Source organism: Triticum urartu, chromosome 7A (assembly GCF_056163025.1).
Source record: "Triticum urartu cultivar PI428250 chromosome 7A, HENAU_Tu73, whole genome shotgun sequence".
Lineage (NCBI taxonomy): Eukaryota > Viridiplantae > Streptophyta > Magnoliopsida > Poales > Poaceae > Triticum > Triticum urartu.
The window spans coordinates 103,723,653-103,750,361 of NC_141879.1; the positions used below are offsets into that span (position 1 = coordinate 103,723,653).

The 26,709-nt window shown below is 42.9% G+C and overlaps 1 protein-coding gene and 1 pseudogene across 4 annotated transcripts; one reads left to right on the forward strand and one right to left on the reverse strand.

Moving 5' to 3' along the window:
• The first annotated feature begins 13,052 nt into the window (after nt 1–13,052).
• LOC125525914 (AP-1 complex subunit gamma-2) lies at nt 13,053–22,203 on the forward strand. Of its 4 annotated transcripts, none has more exons than XM_048690921.2 (19): nt 13,053–13,284; nt 13,376–13,678; nt 13,791–13,932; nt 14,309–14,482; nt 14,882–15,061; nt 15,436–15,590; nt 16,149–16,239; nt 16,350–16,513; nt 17,192–17,246; nt 17,334–17,456; nt 17,550–17,645; nt 18,113–18,240; nt 19,140–19,244; nt 19,343–19,632; nt 19,959–20,069; nt 20,150–20,227; nt 20,311–20,483; nt 20,978–21,082; nt 21,721–22,203. In XM_048690921.2, exons 1-19 carry the CDS (start codon nt 13,241–13,243, stop codon nt 21,814–21,816), a joined length of 2,613 nt encoding a protein of 870 aa, XP_048546878.1. In that variant the 5' UTR covers nt 13,053–13,240; the 3' UTR covers nt 21,817–22,203. The 4 variants fall into 4 exon arrangements, with proteins under 4 accessions (XP_048546878.1, XP_087387521.1, XP_048546879.1 ...); XM_087531395.1 differs by having other exon boundaries at nt 20,150–20,212; XM_048690922.2 differs by having other exon boundaries at nt 20,153–20,227.
• Nucleotides 22,204–24,757: 2,554 nt separating this feature from the next.
• Nucleotides 24,758–26,409, reverse strand: LOC125523154 (RING-H2 finger protein ATL46 pseudogene; annotated as a pseudogene).
• Nucleotides 26,410–26,709: the final 300 nt, after the last annotated feature.

The window sequence follows — 26,709 nt, forward strand, 5'->3', positions numbered from 1 at the left end:
AGGGGGGGCGCCCTAGGGGGGGCGCCCCCTACCCTCGTGAGCACCTCGTGGCTTTCTTGACGGAGGGTCCAAGTCTCCTGGATCTTATCTGATGAGAAAATCACGTTTCCGAAGGTTTCATTTCGTTTGGACTCTGTTTGATATTCCTTTTCTTCGAAACCCTAAAACAGGCAAAAAACAGCAATTCTGGGCTGGGCCTCCGGTTAATAGGTTAGTCCCAAAAATAATATAAAAGTGGAAAATAAAGCCCAATAATGTCTAAAACAGTAGATAATATAGCATGGAGCAATCAAAAATTATAGATACGTTGGAGACGTATCAAGCATCCCCAAGCTTAATTCCTACTCGAGGACGAGCATGAACGGTGGCTTTGCCACAAATACTATGTCAACTACATGATCATGCTAAGCAATATGACAATGATGAATGTGTCATGATGAACGAAATGATGGAAAGTTGCATGGCAATATATCTCGGAATGGCTATGGAAATGCCATAATAGGTAGGTATGGTGGCAGTTTTGAGGAAGATATAAGGAGGTTTATGTGTGAAAGAGTGTATCATATCACGGGGTTTGGATGTACCGGCGAAGTTTGCGCCAACTCTCAAGGTGAGAAAGGGCAATGCACGGTACCGAAGAGGCTAGCAAGGGTGGAAGGGTGAGAGTGCGTATAATCCATGGACTCCACATTAGTCATAAAGAATTCACATACTTATTGCAAAAATCTACAAGTCATCAAAAACCTCAGCACTACGCGCATGCTCCTAGGGGGATAGATTGGTAGGAAAAGACCATCGCTCGTCCCCGACCGCCACTCATAAGGAAGACAATCAAATAACATTTCATGTTTCAAATTTGTTGCATAACGTTTACCATACGTGCATGCTACAGGACTTGCAAACCTCAACACAAGTATTTCTCAATTTCACAACTACTCAACTAGCATGACTTTGATATTATTACCTCCATATCTCAAAACAATCATCAAGCATCAAAATTTTCTTAGTATTCAACACACTCATAAGAAAGTTTTATTATTAATCTTGCATACCAAGCATATTAGGATTTTAAGAAAATTACCATGCTATTAAGACTCTCAAAATAATCTAAGTGAAGCAGGAGAGAACAATAGTTTCTATAAAACAAATCCACCACCGTGCTCTAAAAGATATAAGTGAAGCACTAGAGCAAAATTATAAAGCTCAAAAGATATAATGAAGCACATAGAGTATTCTATCAAATTCCAAATCATGTATGGCTCTCTCAAAAGGTGTGTACAGCAAGGATGATTGTGGTAAACTAATAAGCAAAGACTCAAATCATAAAAGACGCTCCAAGCAAAACACATATCATGTGGTGAATAAAAATATAGCTCCAAGTAAAGTTACCGATAGAAGTAGACGAAAGAGGGGATGCCTTCCGGGGCATCCCCAAGCTTTGGCTTTTAGGTGTCCTTAGATTATCTTGGGGGTGCCATGGGCATCCCCAAGCTTAGGCTCTTGCCACTCCTTGTTCCATAATCCATCAAATGTTTACCCAAAACTTGAAAACTTCACAGCACAAAACTTAAGATAGAAAACTCGTGAGCTCCGTTAGCGAAAGAAAACAAAAGACCACTTCAAGGTACTGTAATGAACTCATTTTTTATTTATATTGGTGTTAAACCTACTGTATTCCAACTTCTCTATGGATTATAAAGTAATTTACTAGCCATAGATTCATCAAAATAAGCAAACAACACACGAAAAACAGAATCTGTCAAAAACAGAACAGTCTATAGTAATCTGTAGCTAGCGCAAGATCTGGAACCCCCAAAATTCTAAAATAAATTTCTGGACGTGAGGAATTTATCTATTAATAATCTGCAAAAATAATTAACTAAATATCACTTTCCAAATAAAAATGACAGCAGTTCTCGTGAGCGCTAAAGTTTCTGTTTTTTACAGCAAGTTCAACAAGACTTTCCCCAAGTCTTCCCAATGGTTCTACTTGGCACAAACACTAATTAAACACAAAAAACACAACCAAAACATAGGCTAGATAATTTATTTATTACTAAACAGGAGCAAAAATCAAGGAATAAAAATAAAATTGGGTTGCCTCCCAACAAGCGCTATCGTTTAACGCCCCTGGCTAGGCATAACAAGCAAGAATAGATCTAGGTATTGCCATAATAGTAAGATAGATTGTTAAAACTCATTTCATATTCTCTACGTTCAGCAGCAAGTTTTCTTTGAGGCAAGCAAAAGTAATCAAAAGGGCTAAATTTGTTGGGACAAAAGTCTCCAAGATCAACCTTGGGAGGTATAGGTTCCTCCTTTGGTCCTTCATATTGCACAACCAATTCATCATTATAAGCATTCTTTTGACAGAACTTTGTGAGCCTATATTCAAGAAAATATCCCAATTCATTATCTCGAATAGCTAAATCATCATTAAGTTTAGAAATTCTATCAACTAAAACATTGGTAGGAACCCTTTTTCTAAGATTTTCATTGAAAGCAACATAGTCTAGAGATTGAAAACGCATTATTTCTTCTTGATCAAAGAGGATAGTATCTATGGGAGGACGGCAAGCATCCACCCTATAGTGCGCAAAGATTTCTTTGGCCTCTTTAATTATGAATCGAAACTCATGAGCCAAAAAGATAGTAACGGCACGCTTAACAGAAGAATGCTCAATATTAGAAAATTCTAGGAAATTCATTTGTATAGAAGGATGCAAGTGCATGAATTGCCTCTCAAGTTCAACTACAAGCATGGCAATAGCGTCCGCAAGACTACTAGTTCTATGAATAATAGAACTACCCATAGAAGGTAAAGCACCGGCACAAGTAAAGAAATCTTGAATAACTCCTTTTCCAATAATATTACCGCTACCAACACGAAATCTTTTTATATGTGAGATAGTGGGTTCTTTAGTAGGAGCATCAAAATCATTATCCACAATGGTATCCCCAATTTCAGACATAGAGGCAGGAGGTAAAGAACTAGCCATAACGACAAGCAAGCAAACTAACACACGAGCAAACAAGAGCAAACGGGCAAAAGAGGCAAATAGAGAGGGAGGATAAAGAGAGAGGGCGAATAAAACGGCAAGGGTGAATTGGGGGAGAGGAAAACGAGAGGCAAATGGAAAATAATGTAATGCGGGAGATATGGATTGTGATGGGTACTTGGTATGTTGACTTTTGCGCAGACTCCCTGGCAACAGCCCCAGAAATTCTTCTTGCTACCTCTTGAGCACTGCGTTGGATTTCCCCGAAGAGGAAGGGATGATGCATCGAAGTAGCGTAAGTATTTCCCTCAGTTTTTGAGAACCAAGGTATCAATCCAGTAGGAGGCTACGCTCGACTCCCTCGTACCTACACAAAAACAATAGCTCAATGCAACCAACGCGCTTAGGGGTTGTCAATCCCTTCATGGTCACTTACGAAAGTGAGATCTAATAGAGATGATAAATAATATTTTTTGGTATTTTTGGTATAGAGATGCAAAGTAAATAAAGTAAAAGAAAAGTTAAAACAAAGCAATAGTAAAGTGATGGAGATTGATATGATGAGAAAGAGACCCGGGGGTCATAGGTTTCACTAGTGGCTTCTCTCAAGAGCATAAGTATTCTACGGTGGGTGAACAAATTACTGTTGAGCAATTGACAGAATTGAGCATAGTTATGAGAATATCTAGGTATGATCGTGTATATAGGCATCACGTCCGAGACAAGTAGACCGAAACGATTCTGCATCTACTACTATTACTCCACTCATCGACCGCTATCCAACATGCATCTAGAGTATTAAGTTAAAAACAGAGTAACGCCTTAAGCAAGATGACATGATGTAGAGGGATAGTTTCATGCAATATGATAAAAAAACCATCTTGTTATCCTCGATGGCAACAATACAATACGTGCCTTCCTGCCCCTTCTGTCACTGGGAAAGGACACCGCAAGATTGAACCCAAAGCTAAGCACTTCTCCCATGGCAAGAACAACCAATCTAGTAGGCCAAACCAAACTGATAATTCGAAGAGGCTTGCAAAGATAACCAATCATACATAAAAGAATTCAGAGAAGATTCAAATATTATTCATAGATATACTTGATCATAAACCCACAATTCATCGTTCTCAACAAACACACCGCAAAAAAAGATTACATCGAATAGATCTCCACGAGAGAGGGGGAGAACATTGTGTTGAGATCCAAAAAGAGAGAAGAATCCATCTAGCTACTAGCTATGGACCCGTAGGTATGAAGTAAACTACTCACACTTCATCGGAGGGGCTTGGATGATGATGTAGAAGCCTTCCGTGATCGATGCCCCCTTCGGCGGAGCTCCGGAACAGGCCCCAAGATGGGATCTCGTGGATACAGAAAGTTGTGGTGGTGGAATTAGGTTTTTGGCTCTGTCCCTGATTGTTTGGAGGTACGTGGATATATATAGGAGGAAGAAGTACGTTGGTGGAGCTTCGAGGGGCCCACAAGGCAGGGGGCGCGCCCTAGGGGGGCGCCCCTACCCTCGTGAGCACCTCGTGGCTTTCTTGACGGAGGGTCCAAGTCTCCTGGATCTTATCTGATGAGAAAATCACGTTTCCGAAGGTTTCATTCCATTTGGACTCCGTTTGATTTTCCTTTTCTTCGAAACCCTAAAACAAGCAAAAAAACAACAATTCTGGGCTGGGCCTTCGGTTAATAGGTTAGTCCCAAAAATAATATAAAAGTGGAAAATAAAGCCCAATAATGTCTAAAATAGTAGGTAATATAGCATGGAGCAATCAAAAATTATAGATACGTTGGAGACGTATCAGCCCCCTGCCTCATGGGCCCACGGTGGCCCTTCTCCACTTATTCCTGCACCCACACACTCCTTCTTCCTCCCACAAACACGAATATCCAGCTCAAACCCGAGTCCAAGCTCATTTTGCTGCCATTTTCGATCTCCTTGCTCAAAGCACCTCTCACAAAACTGCTTGGGGAGATTGTTCCTTGGTATGTGACTCCTCCATTGGTCCAATTAGTTTTTGTTCTAGTGCTTTATTCATTGCAAATTTGTGCTGCTTAGGTGACCCTGTTCTTGAGCTTGCATGTCAAATTTATATGGTCAAAAGTAGTTTTGATGCATGATATAGGCTCTAGGCACTTGTAGGAGTAGTGGCTATCAATTTTGTTGAGTTTGGTTTACTTTTATTTTGAAGTTACTAAAAATTTCAGAATTTTTCATAAAATAAGGAAGAGATTTTTGAGGGGCTCATCGAGCCGAAGCTTGAAGGAAAAGCAAAATGAAAAGGCAGCGAAGCCCAAGTATAACCTGCCTCGCACCGCGGAGGTTCGGCCGTGTGAATGGCCTTCCGATGAATTCTTGAGAGCAGCCAGGATTTATGATGATTTTTATGAATTGGCTGAGAATGCAGGCCTCACCGCTTTCCTCCACGACCAACGCGACCAGTATTTCTTACTCACAAATATCTTTGTGAAAAACTTTCATTTCCATTCTAGGAGCTCACCACCTACGGTGGAGTTTTATTTATATGATGAGCATAAGGAGATGTCACTTTATGATTTTTGTCGGGTTTGTTTGGTCCCTTTCGAGGGCACAACAGAGGAACCACATCGCGGTGATGTGGATGGGTTTATTGATACCATCACTGTAGGGGAAACGAGGAAGCTTTCCGATGCACGAATCACTAGCATACATTTTCCTGTTTTACGCTACTTTGCAATATTTGCTAGTCGTTGCTTAATTGGTCGCGGAAACTGTGGAAACCTTAGTGTTCCTGATATTATTATTTTGTTCCACGGTTTATTCAGTGATAACTCTGTTAGTATGGGCGGTATTATTGCTAAACGGTTAAGTCTGAACCGTACAAAGGGCCCCATCTTTGGAGGCATGTATGCTTCACGCCTAGCTGCACATTTTAACATACCTATTAGGCATTATGAGAAGGAAGAAAAATTGTTGCCTCGTGTTTATTTAGATTATAAGAGTATGGTGGCACACGGTTTTATTGTTAAGAATAGGGAAGGGGAGCTTAAATACAAATTGTTCTTTCATAAACATCATCCTGAGACTATTACCCTGCCTGCTCCTTCCTTGTTTGATTTATCTTTAGGCCAGTACCTTATTCCGTTAGAGGCTATTCACGCCTACCGGGACCCTACATCAGCCACAGAGCCAGAGTCGGAACCACAAGTTGATCCTCCACGACAGTCTAATTACCATTGGGATCCGGAGATGATTGCCAACCAGTGGCAATAAGAGTCTTCTTCATCTCAGTACGACCCCAACTATTATTATGGATATCCGCCAGGCCAACCGTGGCCATAGACCAACTTAGGCCAAAAGCCTAAGCTTGGGGGAGTACGTATTTCCCACCGACATTACACTCATGCTCACACACTCAATGCTAGATATCGGTGCTCATACTTTTTCATTGTATCATCATGCTAGTTTATTTTCGTTTTTATGCTTTCTTCTTGTGTGTTTAATAAACCTTAAGAAAAACCAAAAAAATAGTTGTAGCTTTTAATTAGTTTACTTCCATGCTTGTAGTATTAATTAAAAAGAAAACCCAAAAAGATTTTCTGTTCTTCTTTTGCTTGTTGGGAGCTTTCCGGTGTAAATAGTTTTATTTCTTTTCTTTTCTTTGGGGGTCGATAGGAGAAGACCATAATTAAATGTTGAAGTAGCTCTTATATGCATTATTGTTGATCTGACAAAAGAGCCCATATTGCCTTGTCTTCTCCTATTTATTGAATGCTTGCAGATTCTATCTTAGTCCAATGCACGTGCACTATTATTATTATTCACACTATTCGGTCGTGCAAGTGAAAGGCAATTATGACGATATATGATGGACTGACTGAGATGAGAAAAGCTGGTATGAACTCGACCTCTCTTGTTTTTGTAAATATGATTAGTTCATCGTTCCTGATTCAGCCTATTATCAATAAAGATGTTTGCAATGACAACTAGAGATCATAGTTTCTTGTGCCATGCTTGATTAGCTGGGAGCTTATAATGGTTTACCTTGCGTGCCAACATGCTATTAAATTGGTTGTGATGTGGTATGATAGGGTGGTATCCTCCTCTGAATGATTTAAGTGACTTGACTTGGCGCATGTTCACGCATGCAGTTGAAACAAAATCAACATAGCCTTCACGATATTTATGTTCATGGTGGATTATATCCTACTCATGCTTGCATTCGGTGTTGATTAATTTCAATGCATGTTCATGACTGTTGTCGCTCTCTAGCTGGTCGCTTCACAGTCTTTTGCTAGCCTTTACCTGTACTAAGCGGGAATACTTCTTGTGCATCCAACTCCATAAACCCCAAAGTTATTCCATATGAGTCCACCATACCTACCTATATACGGTATCTAACTGTCGTTCCAAGTAAATTTGTATGTGCCAAACTCTAAACCTTCAAATAAATATCCTATTTTGTATGCTCGAATAGCTCATGTATCAATTAGGGCTGTCCGTATCTTCCATGTTAGGCGGGTTATTCTCAAGAGGAGTGGACTCCGCTCCTCACTCACGAGAAAGTGGCTGGTCACCGGGATGCCCAGTCCCATGCTTTATGCAAACTAAATCAAAATAGTTGCAAACAAAACTCCCCCTGGGACTGTTGTTAGTTGGAGACACTCGTTGTTTCAAGCAAGCCATGGATTGATGCTTGTTGGTGGAGGGGGAGTATAAACTTTACCATTCTGTTTGGGAACCTCCTATAATGTGTGTAGCATGGAAGATATCGCCATCTCTTGATTGTTATGTTGACTATGAAAGTATACCGCTCAAAATATTATTCATCTCTATTTCAAAACCGAGCTCTGGCACCTCTACAAATCCCTGCTTCCCTCTATGAAGGGCCTATCTATTTGAGTCATCATCTTCTTATTAAAAAGCACCAGTTGGAGAGCACCACTGTCATTTGCATTCATTATTGTTAGTTTACATTGAGTATGACTTGACTGGATCTCTTTTACCATGAATTACAATGTCTAGTCAGTCCTCGATCTTTAAAGGTGCTCTGCATTTATGTTTTGCGGTCTCAGAAAGGGCTAGCGAGATACCATCTTGTTATATCATATTATGATTGTTTTGAGAAAGTGTTGTCATCCGAGATTTATTATTATTGCTCGCTAGTTGATTATGCCATTGATATGAGTAAACTTGAGACCTAAGCGTTATTGTGAATGTGGTTAGTCATAATCTTTGCTGAAAACTTGAATGCTGGCTTTACATATTTACAACAACAGCAGCAAACAGAGTTTGTAAAAGTTTTTCTTTATCACTTTCAGTTTATCAACTGAATTGCTTGAGGATAAGCAAATGTTTAAGCTTTGGGGAGTTAATACGTCTCCGTTGTATCTACTTTTCCAAACACTTTTGCCCTTGTTTTGGACTCTAACTTGCATGATTTGAATTGAACTAACCCGGACTGACGCTGTTTTCAGCAGAATTGCTATGGTGTTATTTATGTGCAGAAACAAAAGTTCTCGGAATGACCTGAAACTTCATGGAACATCTATTCGGAAATAATAAAAAATCCTTGCAAAAGATGAAGACCAGGGGGCACATCACCTGTCCACGAGGGTGGGGGGCGTGCCCCCCCTACCTTGTGGCCCCCCTGGAGCTCCTCCGACCTCAACTCCAACTCTATATATTTGGTTTCGGAGAGAAAAAAATCAGAGAGAAGAAATCATTGCGTTTTACGACACGGAGCCGCCGCCAAGCCCTAAAACCTCTCGGGAGGGCTGATGTGGAGTCCGTTCGGGGCTCCAGAGAGGGAAATCCGTCGCCATCGTCATCATCAACCATCCTCCATCACCAATTTCACAATGCTCACCGCCGTGCGTGAGTAATTCCACCGTAGGCTTGCTGGACGGTGATGGGTTGGATGAGATCTATCATGTAATCGAGTTAGTTTTGTTAGGGTTTGATCCCTAGTATCCACTATGTTCTGAGATTGATGTTGCTATGACTTTGCTATGCTTAATGCTTGTCACTAGGGCCCGAGTGCCATGATTTCAGATCTGAACCTATTATGTTTTCATCAATATATGAGAGTTCTTGATCCTATCTTGCAAGTCTATAGTCACCTATTATGTGTTATGATCCGTTAACCCCGAAGTGACAATAATCGGGATACTTACCGGTGATGACCATAGTTTGAGGAGTTCATGTATTCACTATGTGCTAATGCTTTATTCTGGTACTCTATTAAAAGGAGGCCTTAATATCCCTTAGTTTCCATTAGGACCCCGTTGCCACTGGAGGGTAGGACAAAAGATGTCATGCAAGTTCTTTTCCATAAGCACGTATGACTATATTCGGAATACATGCCTACATTACATTGATGAATTGGAGCTAGTTCTGTGTCACCCTATGTTATGATTGTTACATGATGAACCGCATCCGGCATAATTCTCCATCACCGATCCATTGCCTACGAGCTTTTCATATACTGTTCTTCGCTTATTTACTTTTCCGTTGCTATTACTATCACCACTACAAAATACCAAAAACACTACTATCATATTACTTTGCTACTAAATACTCTGCTGCAGATATTAAGTTTCCAGGTGTGGTTGAATTGACAACTCAGCTGCTAAATACTTGAGAATATTCTTTGGCTCCCCTTGTGTCGAATCAAAAATTTGGGTTGAATACTCTACCTTCGAAAACTGTTGCGATCCCCTATACTTGTGGGTTATCGGTAGTATAGCTATGCTTGTAGTTTGTTGATCATGTGATGAACTATGTAGTATGTGATGAACTATGTTTGTGCAATTTCTCCCGCGAAAGTATTTTTTTTCAAATTATGCAGGTTTAGATACTGGTTCTGCTCGGCCACGCATGTTTTTGACCCGCAAACGCGATCTTCGTCAAACCGCAAACGCGTTTTGCGGGTCGTATTTTTTGGGGTCTGCTAGAGTTGCTCTAATTCCTCTACATCATGTTGTCTTGCTTAATGTGTACTCCGTTCTTTATGAACTTAATACTCTAGATACATGCTGGATAGCGATTGATGTGTGGAGTAATAATAGTAGATGTAGAATCGTTTCGGTCTACTTGACACAGACGTGATGCCTATATTCATGATCATTGCCTTAGATATCGTCATAACTTTGCGTTTTTTTATCAATTGCTCGGCAGTAATTTGTTCACCCACCGTAATAATTCCTTTCTTGAGAGAAGCCTCTAGTGAAACCTATGGCCCTTGGGTATATTTTCCATCATATAAGTTTTCGATCTACAATTTTAGTTTCCGATTTACTTTTTTTGCAATCTTTTACTTTCCGTTTCATAAACCAAAAATACCAAAAATATTACTTTACCATTTATCCATCTCTATCAGATCTCACTTTGCGAATAACCATGAAGGGATTGACAACCCCATTGTCGCGTTGGTTGCAAGTTGGTGTTTGTTTGTGCAGGTATTCGGTGGCTTGTCGCATTGTCTCCTACTGGATTGATACATTGGTTCTCAAAACTGAGGGAAATACTTACGCTACTTTGCTGCATCACCCTTTCGTCTTCAAGGGAAAAACCAACACAAGCTCAAGAGGTAGCAGTTATCAAACTATGCACGTCTGTATGTATTTTATCAATAAGTTTGTCGTTTGTTACTTATGGCTTGTGAACGGTATTTTAGTCACTTTACTTTTGAACAAAAGTTGCAATTGTAAAATAATTCTTAATTAAATGACTTAAACAAACCCATCACTATGGAATTTCTCCACACGGGTTTCTCCTATGTGACTGAATGCAGTGCCACACATGTGTAGTAATCTTTTTAGCCTTGCAACATTTAGCACCAGTGCTATGAATGTTTAGTATTATCATACATATTTATAACATGCGCCCCATTTGGAATGGGAGTATGTCCCTTGTGTTATTCATAACACCGAACAATAGTTGTTGTTTTATGAACAACCTCCTTGCAACAAACATGATGCAAATAGGCTAGAGTATAGAACAATTTACTAAATTATAAAGTAAAGTATGAAGATAAACACAAAGGTAATACGATGATGGTAAGTATAGTAGCTTTTACTATGTTCCCAACACGTATGTAAACCTCATTACCAGCTAGTCGTTTATGTTGTGGTAGTTCTTATATCTACTTGCAACAGTATGCAATCGTTCTTGTGATCAACTTTTGATCACAATATCTAAGAATTCGACGATTGACTAGTGAATCATAACTCCCAGGAATTACAAAATAAATCCATGTTATGTGTGTGAGATTTTTTTGTTACAAGAGGACTTGGAGGAGGTGACCTTAACATGTGGATAATCTCAGTAGCATGGACATGGTATTTCTACAGAGATGTCGAGGGTTTCACGAGTCTACAAAGTGAATTGGATGTTTTGTTTTCAAGTGCATCTTTTATTTCCTGATAGATGAGTTATTATGTACACAAACCACGCAAAACATATTTTAGGTAACCACACAATAGACGCAACTTGTTAGTTTAATGGTTATAAAGCCCTCGTATGTCTACACAAGCAAAATATACATGTGTTCCATATATAACATATTTCAGTATCAAAGATCCTTGATATCAACAGCTGCTAGGGTTTTCACGTGCCGCCGTCTTCGCCGCCATATGAGAAATTTAGGTCCCCTCGCCTCTGGCTGCCATCTTGGCACTGAGAGGTGGCGGGACCTCGGATCTTTAAGATCTTTATATTTTTCGTCAACGTCCAGTGAACATTATAGTTTTGTGAGAATAAATTTCCTCTTATCCTTTTGGCGTTGCCATGAGGTTTGAGAGTTTTCTGTCCTCGCAGATCCGATTATTCAGATCTAATGAGTTTATGTTGCTGTGTCAAGCTTTTTTTGTTGGTCTGATTCTTTGTCGAGGTGAAATCTTGCATCGACACCATGATGACGATATATTGATTTGTTGGTCTGCACTTCTAGGGGATCATCCCCGTCCCAAGTACGTTCATCGGTCAAGACTTCCCATCTTTTTGGATGGGCGACTCAAGCGCTTTCAAAAACCATTATTGATAATGTTCGTGCGGGTGAAAGAGTGACAACATCGTTGCTCCAACCCAATTGCAGCTTCTTTATCAAAGTTTTTGGAGTATTTCTTCGAGCAGAGATTGCTACCACGAAGAAGATGATTTCAAAAGATTTCATTGTAATTATTAGTCATAGGAGTTACTTTGTATTTTCTTGGATCTTAGGTGTTTCTAAAAATGAAGTGGAAACTTTTCGCTTTTCCGGAGGAAAAATGAAAACGAAGGGCAAATACGAATATGAAAACGGAAATTTGCAAAATGAAAGTGGAAATGAATTTTTTTACGTGAAAACGAAAACAAAAACGGAACGGTGTTTTCCGGTGGAACAGACGTGGAAATTGAACTTCCCGTTTCCGTGAATATGAAATTTCTGTTTTTACTATAGACCTATGGCTGCTTTCTAGCCCAACCATCAAACTAACACACAATGACACAGTTAGTAGAATAGATCATTTGAGACAGAACTTCTACTAACACACGTGTACCGAGCTTGACCTCATATGCAGTTGTCCAATACTACTACAATACCATGTTAAGCTGCTAACATAATGATATTATTTTATAGCCACGTTAATAATTCATTAAATTTGTTTGTTTTTGTGTGTATTTCTCTATGATGGGTTGTTAAGTTCCGGTCAATGCCCACTTTTGATTCCGTGTCCGCTTTGTATTAGCTCCGTGTCTGTTTCCAGTAGTATCTTTTTCCTATTCATTCCGCGGTTTCTGTATTTGTTGCCGCTTCTGCAATAATATGTGAAAATAAATGTGGTAGCACTCATTTCCGTCCGTTTCCGCTTCGTTTTCATCCCTAACTGTTATTTTTATGCTGCATTTAGATTTATATACTATTACCATGTCTCAAGAAATGATTGTCCACCATGTGACCGCAAAAACCAAGCAAGTGGGTAATTTGTCACCGATTGAATAAAAAAATCAACCGTGATGCTGAGCACTAACACTAGGAATTTAGTGGCCAGTGAGATCAGCACGGCGAGATTTGATCCCAAATGCCCAACTATTCCCCAGATGGACTAAAATAACAAAGCCAGGGGCCTCTTCGCAATTCGCACCACCGGTCCACCGCCCACGTCCAGATCCACCCGGCCGTCGCCGTGGTCTTCCTCCTCCGCCCCGCCCCGCCCCCCGACGGCGAGACTCCCCTCCGGACTCCGTCGAGAGGATCGTCGAGGACGTCGCCATGGACCTCTCCCTCAACCCCTTCTCCTCCGGCACGCGTCTCCGGTGAGCCTCCTCGGATCGCGCCCGTCCGCCCGCCCAGCGCCCCCCTTAGATCCGTCGCGTCGTGTAACATCGCCCCGTGGCGTCTCTGCAGGGACATGATACGCGCGATACGCGCCTCCAAGACGGCCGCCGAGGAGCGCGCGGTGGTGCGGCGCGAGTGCGCGGCCATCAGGGCGGCCATCAGCGACAACGACCAGGACTACCGCCACCGCAACATGGCCAAGCTCATGTTCATCCACATGCTCGGCTACCCCACGCATTTCGGCCAGATGGAGTGCCTCAAGCTCATCGCCGCCTCGGGCTTCCCCGAGAAGCGCATCGGCTACCTCGGCCTCACGCTGCTGCTCGACGAGCGGCAGGAGGTCCTCATGCTCGTCACCAACTCCCTCAAGCAGTATCCGACTCGCCCGCCTATGCTTGCTTACATTTGCCGCCGCTTGTTCATCGATATTGTTATACAATGCCATGCTGATCTTTGAGTAATCGCTAGTACTTAACGTGGGCAGAGATCTTAACCACTCCAACCAGTTCATCGTGGGCCTTGCGCTCTGTGCCCTGGGGAACATTTGTTCCGCCGAAATGGCGCGCGACTTGGCGCCCGAGGTGGAGAGGCTGTTGCAAACTAGGGACCCAAACACGAAGAAGAAGGTGCCCATCTTTTTATCATGATACTTCAGTCCCTTCTAAAGACTGTTTTGAGCACCATGGCAGTTGTCTGATACTAGTTATTATTTGTATGCTTCAAACCTGCAATGCTCCTTCCATCCCTTGCATAAGAACTGCGAAGGCCTACATGATAGTGTACCTGTATGCTATAGGTAGTTTAGCATCAGTAATTTTGCACTCAAACACCAACTCGTTACTTCTGGGGTGTTCTAATCAATACCATCATTTTTTTCGAAGCTTACATTCTGCGCATTTCTTGTCTTGTTGTTTTCATGCTGCGTAGGTGTTGCTCGTTTTGGGTAGTCTTAGAATATTTTTTGGACAACTATTATTGATTATATACCACTCCTGTTTGTAGGCTGCCTTGTGCTCTATACGGATTGTAAGAAAAGTTCCAGATTTGGCAGAGAACTTCATGGGTTCTGCTGCATCCTTACTCAAGGAAAAACATCACGGGGTTCTGATATCTGTTGTCCAGCTCTGTACAGAACTCTGTAAAGCAAGCAGAGAAGCATTGGAGTACTTGAGAAAGGTAACAGCACTATTTTATGGACCATAGCGGAAACCATTAGCATCGGTCCCAGTCCCTGCTCCTTCAGATTGTTCATTCGGTGATGCATTGATGCAACAATGTCATTTTACATCATTGCTATAATATTTTCATCATTATTTGGTAAATGTTCGTTTCCAATGTTGTGTTCACCAAAAGAAGCAAAAACATTTCTGTGTTCTTGTCTATAACTATATTCATAAAATTCTTGTTAGATTGTACTCCCTCTGTATCAAAAAATAAGACGTTTTTGTAGGCTAGTTTAGCCTACAAAACGTCTTATATTTTGGTACAGAGTAGTACATGCAAGACTATTGCAAATATTTATATATATTTTTGACAATAATTATTTAGCATTCTGACAAAATCTTGCTGTTTCAGCACTCCGTCGAAGGGTTGGTCCGGATACTGAGAGACGTGTCCAACAGTTCATATGCTCCTGAATATGACATTGCTGGCATCACAGATCCATTCTTGCACATCCGAGTTCTTAGACTCATGCGGACATTGGGTCAAGGGGATGCAGACTGCAGCGAGCATGTGAATGATATTCTTGCCCAGGTAATTTGTTCATCCTTGGTTTTACACGAAACAAAATTTCAATTCAGAGTCCATAAGCTCCCATCAAATTAGTGAACTAGATATTTGTTGTTACAAGCTACATATGAACATTAGTCACATGCTGTACAGCAAAATGATCTCTCCCCTGTAATGAAACTACTACTAGCAATTTATAACTTCTTTTAGGCATTCTTCCACTTAGGTCTTGCTAAGAGTACTGTTATACATGGACTATGAAACCTGGTAGCATGACTATTTTTTTGCCTTTGCTGTGTTATTATTTTTAATAGCTTGTTTCTTGGTTATCCGTTACACTTGCCCCCTGTGTATCTTATACTGGTAGTTCATAGTTAACACATGTACTGGATTTCCAGGTTGCAACGAAAACTGAGTCAAACAAAAATGCTGGAAACGCTATTTTATATGAATGTGTTGAGACCATAATGGGCATTGAAGCTACTAGTGGTCTGCGTGTGCTGGCAATTAATATTTTGGGTAGATTCTTGTCCAACCGTGATAACAATATAAGGTAAATTTCCTCTCGCTCTTGGATAACTGGTACCCATCGTAACAAAGAGGTTAATTATTTGTGGTTTTTTGGGCTATTTTTGGGTCTGGAGTTCTGACTTGTCTCTGTAGCAGACGAGCATAGTTCCAACCACTATTACTTGCTGGTTATATGAATACAATTGTTCTCGAATTTCAGAAATGAATAGAGCACTTGCACCATCAAGTTGTTTTAAAATATTCTACAATCTCCTGTAAATGTAATTAGGAGAGTGACCCATGCGGTACTCATTTGCAGGGCTAGATTTGATCTGTATAATCATATCTGGTATTAGTTCAGCTGTTTGTTTTCCCATAGGTCAAAAACTTAGAGTTAATGTCAATTCTGGAGGCCCAAGATGATTCCATCTTAAAGATCTCCCTTATCTCTTAATTCTCCGCCATTATAATCTGGACCCACTACAATCTGTGGACCATATTTTTTGGCCCATGTGGACGAATGTTGGGGGATCTTTTTCTGCTGCTTTAAAAGCTTAATAGATAATAGATACTTTACTTACTATGGACACTGTGTTTTCAGATACGTTGCTCTGAATATGCTAATGAAGGCCATGGCAGTGGACACACTAGCAGTGCAGAGGCACAGGGTAACAATATTGGAGTGTGTCAAGGTAATCAATCATACAGTTCTATGGTGTAATATGCTTTAGGCTTATTGTTTTTCTTCTGGGGATTCCTTTTTCTTCCCCTTAAAAATTTGCAATCACGTATGCACTCTCAGGATGCAGATGTCTCTATTCGCAAAAGGGCCCTTGAACTTGTTTACCTACTCGTCAATGACACGAATGTAAAGCCTTTGACTAAGGAGCTTGTTGATTACCTAGAAGTAAGTGATGATGACTTCAAGGAAGACCTCACGGCAAAAATATGCTCAATAGTTGAAAAGTAAGTCTTGGCACATTCATCATCTCTACTGGCTTTTGGAAGAACATCTGATTTGCTACCCTAGTTGCTCCAAAGATTGGTTGTACATCACTGTTGTTACATATGTCTTGGAACAATTAAATTTTTGTTCACCTAATGAAATAAATGATGGAATTTTCTTGTTGTACTGTAATTTGTTCTCCTCCCCATAGGGTGACAATGGAAGTTAAACTAAGGGTATACAAATCAGGTTAACAAGAGGGGGCAGTTTCTTTATTTCATTTGGTATTTTTAGTCCTTGTCTTTTCAACTGCTCGTTCTTTTGCATGTTGGAATATAGCAGAAGGCTTTAAGCACTGGGGAGAATATCATGATGTGAACCTAACTCTAGGTGTCATGTTGGATATACTATAAGATAGCATCTTCTAACAAATTTCTGTCATTTCATGCTATCTTTTACAGGCTATAACATAAAATAAAAATAGTTCAGAAATCTATCCTTGGGTCTTTTTCATGCCTTTTATTCAATTTTGACAATCACATGAAGCTGTGATTCATTCCCTTACCCCCTTACTATTGCTTAATTGCATCACATGTTAATTGTCAACTTGCTTTTAGATCCATACCTATCCTGTTTGATTTACAACTTTCTTATAACATGTTGATTACAAAATAATAACAGTTTTGTAATTCTAACAGGTTTTCTCAAGATAAGCTATGGTACTTAGACCAGATGTTCAAGGTTTTAACGCTGGTACGTGCATAAATACATTTTTCAGCCATTTTTCTCTCCATGGGTCATGGATATGCAAATTTAGAATATACCCTTGTCTATCCACAGACTGGAAACTTTGTGAAGGATGATGTATGGCATGCTCTTATAGTTCTGATAAGCAATGCGCCTGAACTTCAAGGATACTCGGTCAGATCATTATACAAAGCATTGCAAGCATCTGGTACACAGGTATGGAGGCATAATTTGTATTCTTGGTAAACCATGGGATCAATTTTCACCCTATCTGAAGCGCATGTATCTCTTCTACTTTGAACTGTGTAGGAAAGCTTAGTCAGGGTAGCTGTTTGGTGCATTGGTGAATATGGTGAGATGCTGGTCAACAATATTAGTATGCTGGATGTGGAGGAACCAATCACGGTGAGTTGATTTTTTTTACCAGCCATAGTAATTGGCTGATGCCTTTTCTGTTGAAACACCACTACTCACCATGTGATGAGAACTTCCTTTTGTACTACTACATATTCTTGTTTACTTTCTACACACACAATGTGCATCCACTGTGCTTGAACTGCTGATTTAGTCCATATTTAAGGCTGATAAGGAGTAGCTCATGGATTTACTTGTCTGTTCCTCACATCATCTTCATGATCACCTATATTAGCTGTAGCGGTTGTCACCAGAAAAGTTACTTAATCATTCATTTCGCCACACGTCTGCATAAATGTTTCAGTGCTGAATGATGACTTTTTTTTAGAGTGTTAGTTCAGTTCATTAGTTCAATGTTTTCCCAGTGGATGCTGTCATTTCTCTGTATTTCATTTAATAGTAGTGCGCTTCAGTTCTACTATTGTCAAATGGTTTGGCCAATGCCTGAACTTGTTCAGGTAACAGAATCTGAAGCTGTGGATGCTCTAGAGCTAGCTCTTAAGCGCTACTCTGTGGATGTTACAACACGGGCTATGTGTCTCGTTGCTCTTTTGAAGCTTTCCTCACGATTTCCGCAAACTTCAAAGTAAGCTATTACTCAACTTGACCTTGCATTGTTGTTGGATAACCTACTGCATTATTCAAATGCGACTTGGCTTTTAGCAAAAACTGGCGAAGCCCCATGAATTAAGTTGCCTTGTTTCATGGTTCTACTTTGTAGACAATACCGCCGGCTATGATAATTGGGTCATTTCATTTACATTCATTTACTAAGCCTTTTGTCCCAAACAAGTTGGGGCAGGCTAGACATAAAACCCTTTCACGAGGACTTCCCAGGAGGTCACCCATCCTAGTACTAGGTTTCATACCCATGGGACTGGCTAGTTTTTACGTTGGCTCGCCAAGCCTATCACAACCCTCCTCCTTTACCCGGGCTTGGGACCGGCTATGCCTAGAAGACATAGGCGGAGTTAATTGGGTCATCTACTTACCAATTCTCATCTCTATGTTCCACTTACACATGCGCATGAGCTATCTGTGCTTACCGATTATACATGTTTACTATGAAGACGATGCGATTTATGACAAATATAAGTTGAAAATGTTGCAAGCTTACATTTTTTATCTTTGTTGTCTTGTTATCATGGTGCATCAATTTCTCATGAATTGGTTTCTTTTTCATGAGCCTATACTAAATAAAATAAGTGTTGGTGACGTGACTAATTAACTACGACACTTACAATGTAGTTTCCTGGCGACGTGACAAAACTAAGTGTATCATTCTGTTCATTCGGTTCTACGATGGTAGGCACGCTGACAATGTTAATGCTGGAGCTTCAGTTTGCTGGAAGCCTCATTTGCTAGCCTTTTTTTTTCCAAATTTCTGTTTATGCTATCTTTTTTGTGTATGCCTTGGACTTGGAGTATGTGGTTTATGTTATCTATTACTAAAGTGATTTTGTCACCTTCCTGTTATTATTGCAGGAGGATACAAGCAATTGTTGTGCAGAATAAAGGGAATACTGTGCTTGAGCTGCAGCAAAGATCAATCGAATTTAATTCCATTATACAAAGGCATCAGTCTATAAAGTAGGTGACAGCTACTAGTCATTATTGCTCAGAATATGCACTAGTATCATAGCTCTTCATGAAAAATAGTAATCTTGTGAATGTTGGTTGGCGTGCAGATCATCTTTGCTTGAGCGAATGCCTGTATTAGATGAAGCTAGTTATTTGTTGAAGAGAGCCGCTTCTTCACAAGCAACTGTTTCATTAACTAAGTCTGCTCCATCCGCTGCTTCTGGAGGCTCACTTAAGGTTCCAAATGGTGCAGTGAAACCACCACCAGCTCCGTTGGCTGACTTACTTGATCTAAGTTCGGATGATGCTCCCGTGACTACTTCTGCCCCTAGTACCGCACCTAATGATTTCCTACAGGATCTTTTGGGCATCGGCTTGATTGATACATCTACCGCAGGTTTTGACTCTATTCTTTTTATTTCACATAAATTTACTTCTGACGTCTCTCTTTTAGCACAAATGAAGCAAGTGATGTTCTATCACCTGTTTAGTGATTCTGGTTTCTGAAATTTGGTACTGATTTGTCAGTAATGCATATTTGACGAGGGATTATTGCTTGAACAATGTCTTGTTTTGGAACGCTCGGTATTGTGCCAGTTCTGAGATATGTTGAGCTGTCCTAAACAGGCCCTCGTGTTGATTCTTAGCTGTATATGTGTACTGTTTGTAGTGTACATTGCTGGTTTGAGTCTTCCTTATGATGTCATTCCTGGTTTATGTCAGGTGGAGCGCCGTCTGCAAGTACAGATATTCTGATGGATCTTCTATCTATTGGTTCATATCCTGTACAAAATGGTCCGCTGGCAACATCAAACATAAGCTCTCCTGGCCAAGGTAAAGTAACTGTATTGATAATATTTTGCATATTTCTGCCCTGTCTGTCATCCATACTTAATTTATGTAGCACCGTGCAGCAGTGACTAAACATGCTCCTGGAACACCTCAAGTTATCGATCTTCTTGATGGTTTGTCCCCAAGTACACCACTTCCTGGTCCGCCCCTGTCACTTGATTATCTAGCAGCGTTCCTAGTCATTAGGAAATTAACCATTACTCTACTTGTGTTTGATCACCAGATGTGAATGCAGCTTACCCTTCAATCACAGCTTTCCAGAGTGCAACTTTGAAGATGACCTTCAATTTTAAAAAGCAGCCTGGAAAGCCTCAAGAGACTACAATGCATGCCAGCTTTACAAATTTGACATCTGTTACATTGACCAATTTCATGTTTCAGGCAGCTGTACCAAAGGTAGTACCTATGAAGTTTGAAATGTTGTCCCTCTGCTACTAATCCTTCCCAGCAGCGGATCTTCTCATTAAAAAAAATATGTTGACGCACACTTGCACTTAAGAACTAACTATATGATTTGTCTAGTTTGGTTTCTGTGGTAAATCTATAATTACTAACTTGTTTGTTTGGTCAAACGCCATATAGTAATTGGTCATTAATTTATCTTTTCTTTCTCAGATAAAGCTCTGTCATAAAACAAATTACTTCTGTATCTACTCTCAAATTCTCAGGCATCGGCATCCTGGTTGATATGCAGTTCAGTTTTTTTTTCGTGTTCCTTTAAGATCACTAATTAAAATGTGTGCTGAAATTTGTTTGCAAATGACAAGTGGGTGATAGGACGCTTTTAATTCTATTGGTATTTGTGAACAGCGGTGTAGTCTGCATTACTGGTTGTTGATCACATGCTAGAGATTGACAGTCCATCCGCCTGTGCAAATCTGTATTTTCAGTTCATCCAGTTGCGCTTGGACCCAGCAAGCAGCAGCACCCTTCCGGCCAGTGGAAATGGTTCAATTACGCAAAGCCTCAGTGTCACTAATAATCAACATGGGCAGGTATTTGACAGTATGCCTGTCAGAGGGGAATATGACTTATTTTCTGGTTTTCTTTGACTACTGGTAGTTTCTTTATAAGCTTGAAAGAGCCTAAGTAATTTTAACTCATTTTTTGCATGGTCCTGAAAGTATTATAGATCTTATCCGTGTGCCAAAGATAACTGCTTCTAACATGTTTCCCACTTATATGGTGTATCCCGTACAGCCACTGATCTGTCATTTGGTTATACTTCAGTTCTTAAAGAAGATTTTTTACACCTACTGATTAATGTTCATTCCATCATGCGTCTATCAACAGTGAAACATAGATTTGTTCAAAAAGGAAAACAAAATATATGGAGATAATGCTAGGTGCAGCATGCTGTGTCCCTGAATTCATAAATGGCCACATGGGTCATTTGCTGATTTGCACACCACATATGGGTAGTTGTCAGTTAGAATATTCTTGCATCTCTGGATGATCCATCAGTTTTATTGGAACTTGCTAATCCTACTCGATCCATTACTAGAGCGTCCTATAGTCAGCCTAATGATTCTTTCTGCAGACTTGAATTATGTTGTGAACTTGCGAGTTTGTGGTTATCTTTTGTTTTCTTGCGATTTATATAATGCGTGGTTTTGAATTGCCTGCCTCACAGAAACCACTTGCGATGCGGATCCGGATTTCGTACAAAGTGAACGGCGAGGAGAGGCTGGAGCAAGGGCAAATCAGCAATTTCCCCGCGGGGTTGTAGTGCCACCTGTGTCTATAATGTTGTGATAGTAGCTCTTTCGCTTTGAGTGTGCTGCTCTGCTGGCAAAGGCGAGTTTTCCTTTTCTAGCCCTCCCATCATCATTTCTTCCCCTTGTGCTGCTTTTTTCCGATCACTAGTAAGTTATGTACACTAGTAGCTGGTTTTTGCTATTTACCCTTTACCTATACTGTATAGTAGCTTGCAGCGATTAATGACAACACACCTCCAGTTTTGGCAAAATGTATTCATACAAAGCTGTATATCATTCACAGTCGGAGGATAACCAAAATTTCCGGCCTCCCGCTCATTCACAGTCGGCAGCAGACCAGTGTCTTGTATTTACACCATGATGTTTGTTCTTCAATGTAATTACCTGTTTCCGTCTAACCGAACTCATGGGTTCAGAATATCTTGCATACATGATACATGGCCCTTCACCCAACCGTCTGTCAGGGAGGATTTTACATTTGCACAGCATTTGCCAACCCCATTTGAAATTCGAAACCCGACCGGTTTGTTCGGTGGAAGCCAGGTTGGTACGGTGCATAGCTATTCAGGTGCATCTTACACCTTTATTACAGACTTTTTCATCATCATCATGATTATTGTTACGAAAATCCTTGCCCTTGACCATGTGAGCATCTGGAACGGGCAACAGCGCTAGCTTTGCACATACGACCCATATGAAAAAAGTGTGTGTGGCTGGGTGCGCTCCATAAATGTGATCTGATCGGGTGAGGGCAGCACTTGATTGTTCCGGGCGGGGTACGTACATCCCTTCCTGTGAAAGTTGGTGCCGCGTCCGGGCCATCTATGAATGCATGATGCCTCCATCAACGTCAGTGTCAGGCCGGTTGCACGCTTCAATGCGATCGATTGATCGCATCAGCATTCAGTTCCGTTCAGCGCCACTCCGGGATACCAGCTGCTTCCTCCAGTACTCCTACCGGGCGTTCAGGAGAGGCAGGAGCCCTTCACCCTCGCTCGTCACCTCGCATTTCCATCTTTGCCTGTCTGCCCGTATGCAATGGTGCTGTGCAGCGGTGCGTTTGTCAGGCCAACTCTAGCACAAGACCCTATCCGGACGTCCGCTTTGTCCGGATTTCGTCCGTTTGGGATAGCAATGAGTGTCAAGATAGACATGCGTGTCCGGCTAAAGTTGCAGGCGCCCAACGCTGCAGGCGACCCCAATTTGTCTGCCTCCACTACGCCCACCATGTCCTCGCCCCGGTCACGCGCCTGCCGCGCCCAGAGCCTGCGCCGCCTCGCCACTCGCCGCCGCCTTGCCACCACCAGCAGCAGCCCCGCCGCAAGCTCGGCCGCGCCAAACGGACAGACCCGGACGGTTTTGGGTCGCGCGGTGGATATGGCCTCACCTCGCTGTTCTCCATTAACTCTTTGCACACATCCGGACACGCACGCTGATTTCGGCCAGAGCGAGCAGCGTGCCCGGGTTGGGAAGATGCCGCCTGTTGGGAAATTATTACAAAGTAGGAGTAAAATAAAATCGGGTCCATCCATCTTGGACAGCACAGTAAGTTGCATTGCATCTCTAGGGCAAAACCCAGCTTTCCGGCCCTCGCAGCATCGCCTACCAAAACCAGCTAAAAGGAAAGATGGCATTGACGCCGATGGATGTATCCCGCCACCTCACTGAATCTCAGTATTAGTATGATTCATTTAACGGCGGATACGGACGCACGACCAAACGAGGCCCCGCGCGTCGTCACATGAGGCTACCACTACGCGATAAGCGCTGCAGTCCAAGCGATGGGCCGAGCCGCAAACTGTAGTTAATTTACGGTCTCTTGCAGCTGCAGCTGCCAGCTTTACGAGCGTGTCCTCAGCGGCAGAATCGGCGCGCGGTTTTGGCCGATGCGATGCGCCCACCATACCATACCTGTCGACGCAGCCATTAACTATGGGAGTACCTACAAGTCATTCAGATGAGATATAATTTAATCTCATTCACTTGGAAAACAAGAACATATAACATTCAGTAGCGTCGCATTACCACTCACCCGCGAGATTGAGGGTGATTTAGAGTGAAGGCTGTGCACTTGTGCCATGCATGCAGGCTCATCGCTTCCGTTCTCATCAGAGTCTTGCAAGAAAAAGTTTCGAAAAAAAGGAGTCTTGCAAGAAAAAGGAAGAGCTTCCAGGTGAAGCAACGCCCGTGTGCACGCGATTTGCTTGCCTAAGTCGAACGTACTCCCACTAAACAAAATCGTACTGCCTGAGAGTTGGGAGTATTTGATGGGGTACTGAAAATTTGGAAGTAGGTAACCGGCACTTTGAAAGTCGCTCTTGTGGGAGTATTTGATGGGGTAGTCAGCAGTTTCTATACCAGTGCAACTACGCGAGCATACCTATTTGATGGACATTTTAGTAGATGAGACAAGTTTATTAGTTGTGCGAGGTTGGCAGTTCCTTCAGAAATGCATGGCAAATTTTAGAAAGAAGGGAAATTTTGCAGATAAAATTGGCAAAAAATAAAATTAACGTTCGCTTGCCATCCCCTCCCAGCTAACGTCGCCAGTTATCGTTGTCGCTTTATTATGGCTAGCAAGCATGGTACTAGCAGCATTCCCTCCTTTTCTGCAAGGCACCATGAACTTTTTCTGGTCTTCATTACATGACTGTAGGTTACGGTTTTCACTCTTTTATGTATATAAAATTAGTTCTAAAAATAAAATAAAATTCTTTGCGATAGAAATACGACAACACCGTTTATACATGTTCCATCTACAAATAAAACCGTGTAAAATCAAGCGCACCTTGCATTTCGAAAAGGGCGTGAGCACTACCTAATACGGCCTGGTGATTTCGGTACAGGTACTTCCAATGGCAATTCTAGAGGGAGATTTACTTGCAGTTCTAACCAGAAGAAATTGTTTCCCTCAAAAAATCAAAAAAGAAAGAAGAGAAGAAATGAGTAGAGTTCATCATGAACCTAGAAGGCCACCCTGAATTTCTAAAACCGGCAGCACAGTAGTTTTGCAAGCACATACGTACTAATGGTGATCATCAGCAGATTCAAGAGCAGTCAAAAACACTCGTACTTCTAGTACTAGAAATTAGCTCTAGAGAGTTTGCAAGTCGCAACCAAGTACGAACGCGGTGCACCGTACCAAGAAAACAAAAAAACAGCATTTTTTTCTTCTTCTTTTCATTCATGGTGTCACGACTCCCCGACGCTCCTCCTCGGCCACTGCAGCGCGCCGTCCACCGGCGGCGAGCCGTCGGACGCGAGCACGGGGAGCTTCCCCTTGCCGTTGCGCGGCCACTGCCAGATCTTGGACACCGAGAAGCTGTCGCCCTTGCTGCCGGCCCCGATCCTCTTCCCCTCGCCGCCGCCCCCGCCGCCAAGGCCGGCCGGGTTCGCGACGACCCCTCTCGGGCCCCTCATCCTCTCCGCGGCGCCGCCGTCGCCGTGCCGCCGGTGGACGGACACCTGCAGGCTGGCCTCGGCGAGCACGTACTGGTAGGAGCCCATGGAGTAGCACCGCCTGGCGTCCAGGCTGCTGCTGCTGCTGCCCGCGTCGCCCTCCTCCGCCGCCACAATGCCGCCGCCGTCGTGCTGGACGTGGCCGGCCGCCCTGGCCGTGCTCTTGAACTTGCCGAGGCGGACGGGGAACACCGCGCCCTCCCCCTCCCGCCCCCACCCCTCGTCGAGCAGGAGGGCCGCGTCGCCGCCGCCGTCGTCGGCCGCGAGCACGCGGCGGCAGAGCGGGCAGGTGGAGTTGGAGAGCAGCCAGGTGTCGATGCAGTCGATGTGGAACGCGTGGCCGCACAGCGGCAGCAGCCGCAGCCGGTCGTCGCCGGCGAACTCGCACAGGCACACCGCGCAGTCGAACGGCTCCTTGGCGCCCGCGCCGACCACCACCTCCCCGTAGAGGAACACCGGCAGCGCGTCGATGACGGCCTGGTCCAGCCCGGAGTCGTGCAGGTGGAACAGCTGCTGCAGCTGCCGCTGCAGCGCCGACTCCTCCCCAGCCCCCCGGCCTCCGCCTCCTCCGTCCACCTCGCTGCCCCCATCCTCCGTCGCCCCGGTGCGCGCGCGGGCGCGCCACCGCAGGAACCGGACCAGCAGGTGCAGCAGGCCGGAGACGAACACGAGCGCCGCCAGCACCAGCACCACGACCAGGACCACCGGGCTAATCCCCAGCCCTCCTCCTCCCCCTCCCCCTCCCCCGCCCCCGCCGCCGCCGTCCTGGCTCTTCTTGGCCTCGTCGGCGAGGAAGCAGCAGGCCGTCGCGGCTAGCAGCATCTCCACCTGCTGGTCGTCGTTGGCCGGTGTGGTGCGGGCAGTGCGCCGCTCATTGCGTGCGGGGGAGCTCCCCGGGCGGGCGGCGCTTTTGAGCTGAGCGGGCTTCTCGGAGTGGGTGGCTTCTTGGTCCTCTCCTGGCGGTGGCTCGCAAGGCGCTCGGGGGATGAGTCCAGGCTATTTGGGTGAGCCGTGCGGGAAGGCTCAAGCGGAGGTTGTTGTCGTGTGTGACAAAACACGTGTTTTTATGCGGCCGAGCAAGCAAGCTGACCAGTAGAACCGCCGGGGCGGCAAAGGTGGTCGTGGCTGCTTCGTGTGCTCAAAGGTGAAGCAGAGTAGAGACACGGTATGGTAGAAAGATCCTCTACGTGGACATTCATGGGAGAATATCACACTTCATGGGAGAATGCCATACGAAAACCAATTCAATAAGAACTTTCTAGAAACCATATTTTGAAGTTTCAAAAAAATCCAAAAAAAATACGGGATGTTAAAAGGGTGATTTTTTTTGCCACACAAAATTTTAAATTGAAACATATTACGAGATGTAAGCTATGAAAAAGAAAAATTCTATCCTGAATAGTCACATTATTGTTCGGCGCTATTCAACGCCGATTTTGTCTTTT

Coding starts and splice junctions, on each gene's coding strand:
- LOC125525914 (XM_048690921.2), top strand. CDS start 13,241: ATGGACCTCTCCCTCAACCCCTTCTCCTCCGGCACGCGTCTCCG. Junction 13,285..13,375: donor TCCTCCGGCACGCGTCTCCG/GTGAGCCTCCTC, acceptor GCGTCTCTGCAG/GGACATGATACGCGCGATAC. Junction 13,933..14,308: donor ACCCAAACACGAAGAAGAAG/GTGCCCATCTTT, acceptor TCCTGTTTGTAG/GCTGCCTTGTGCTCTATACG.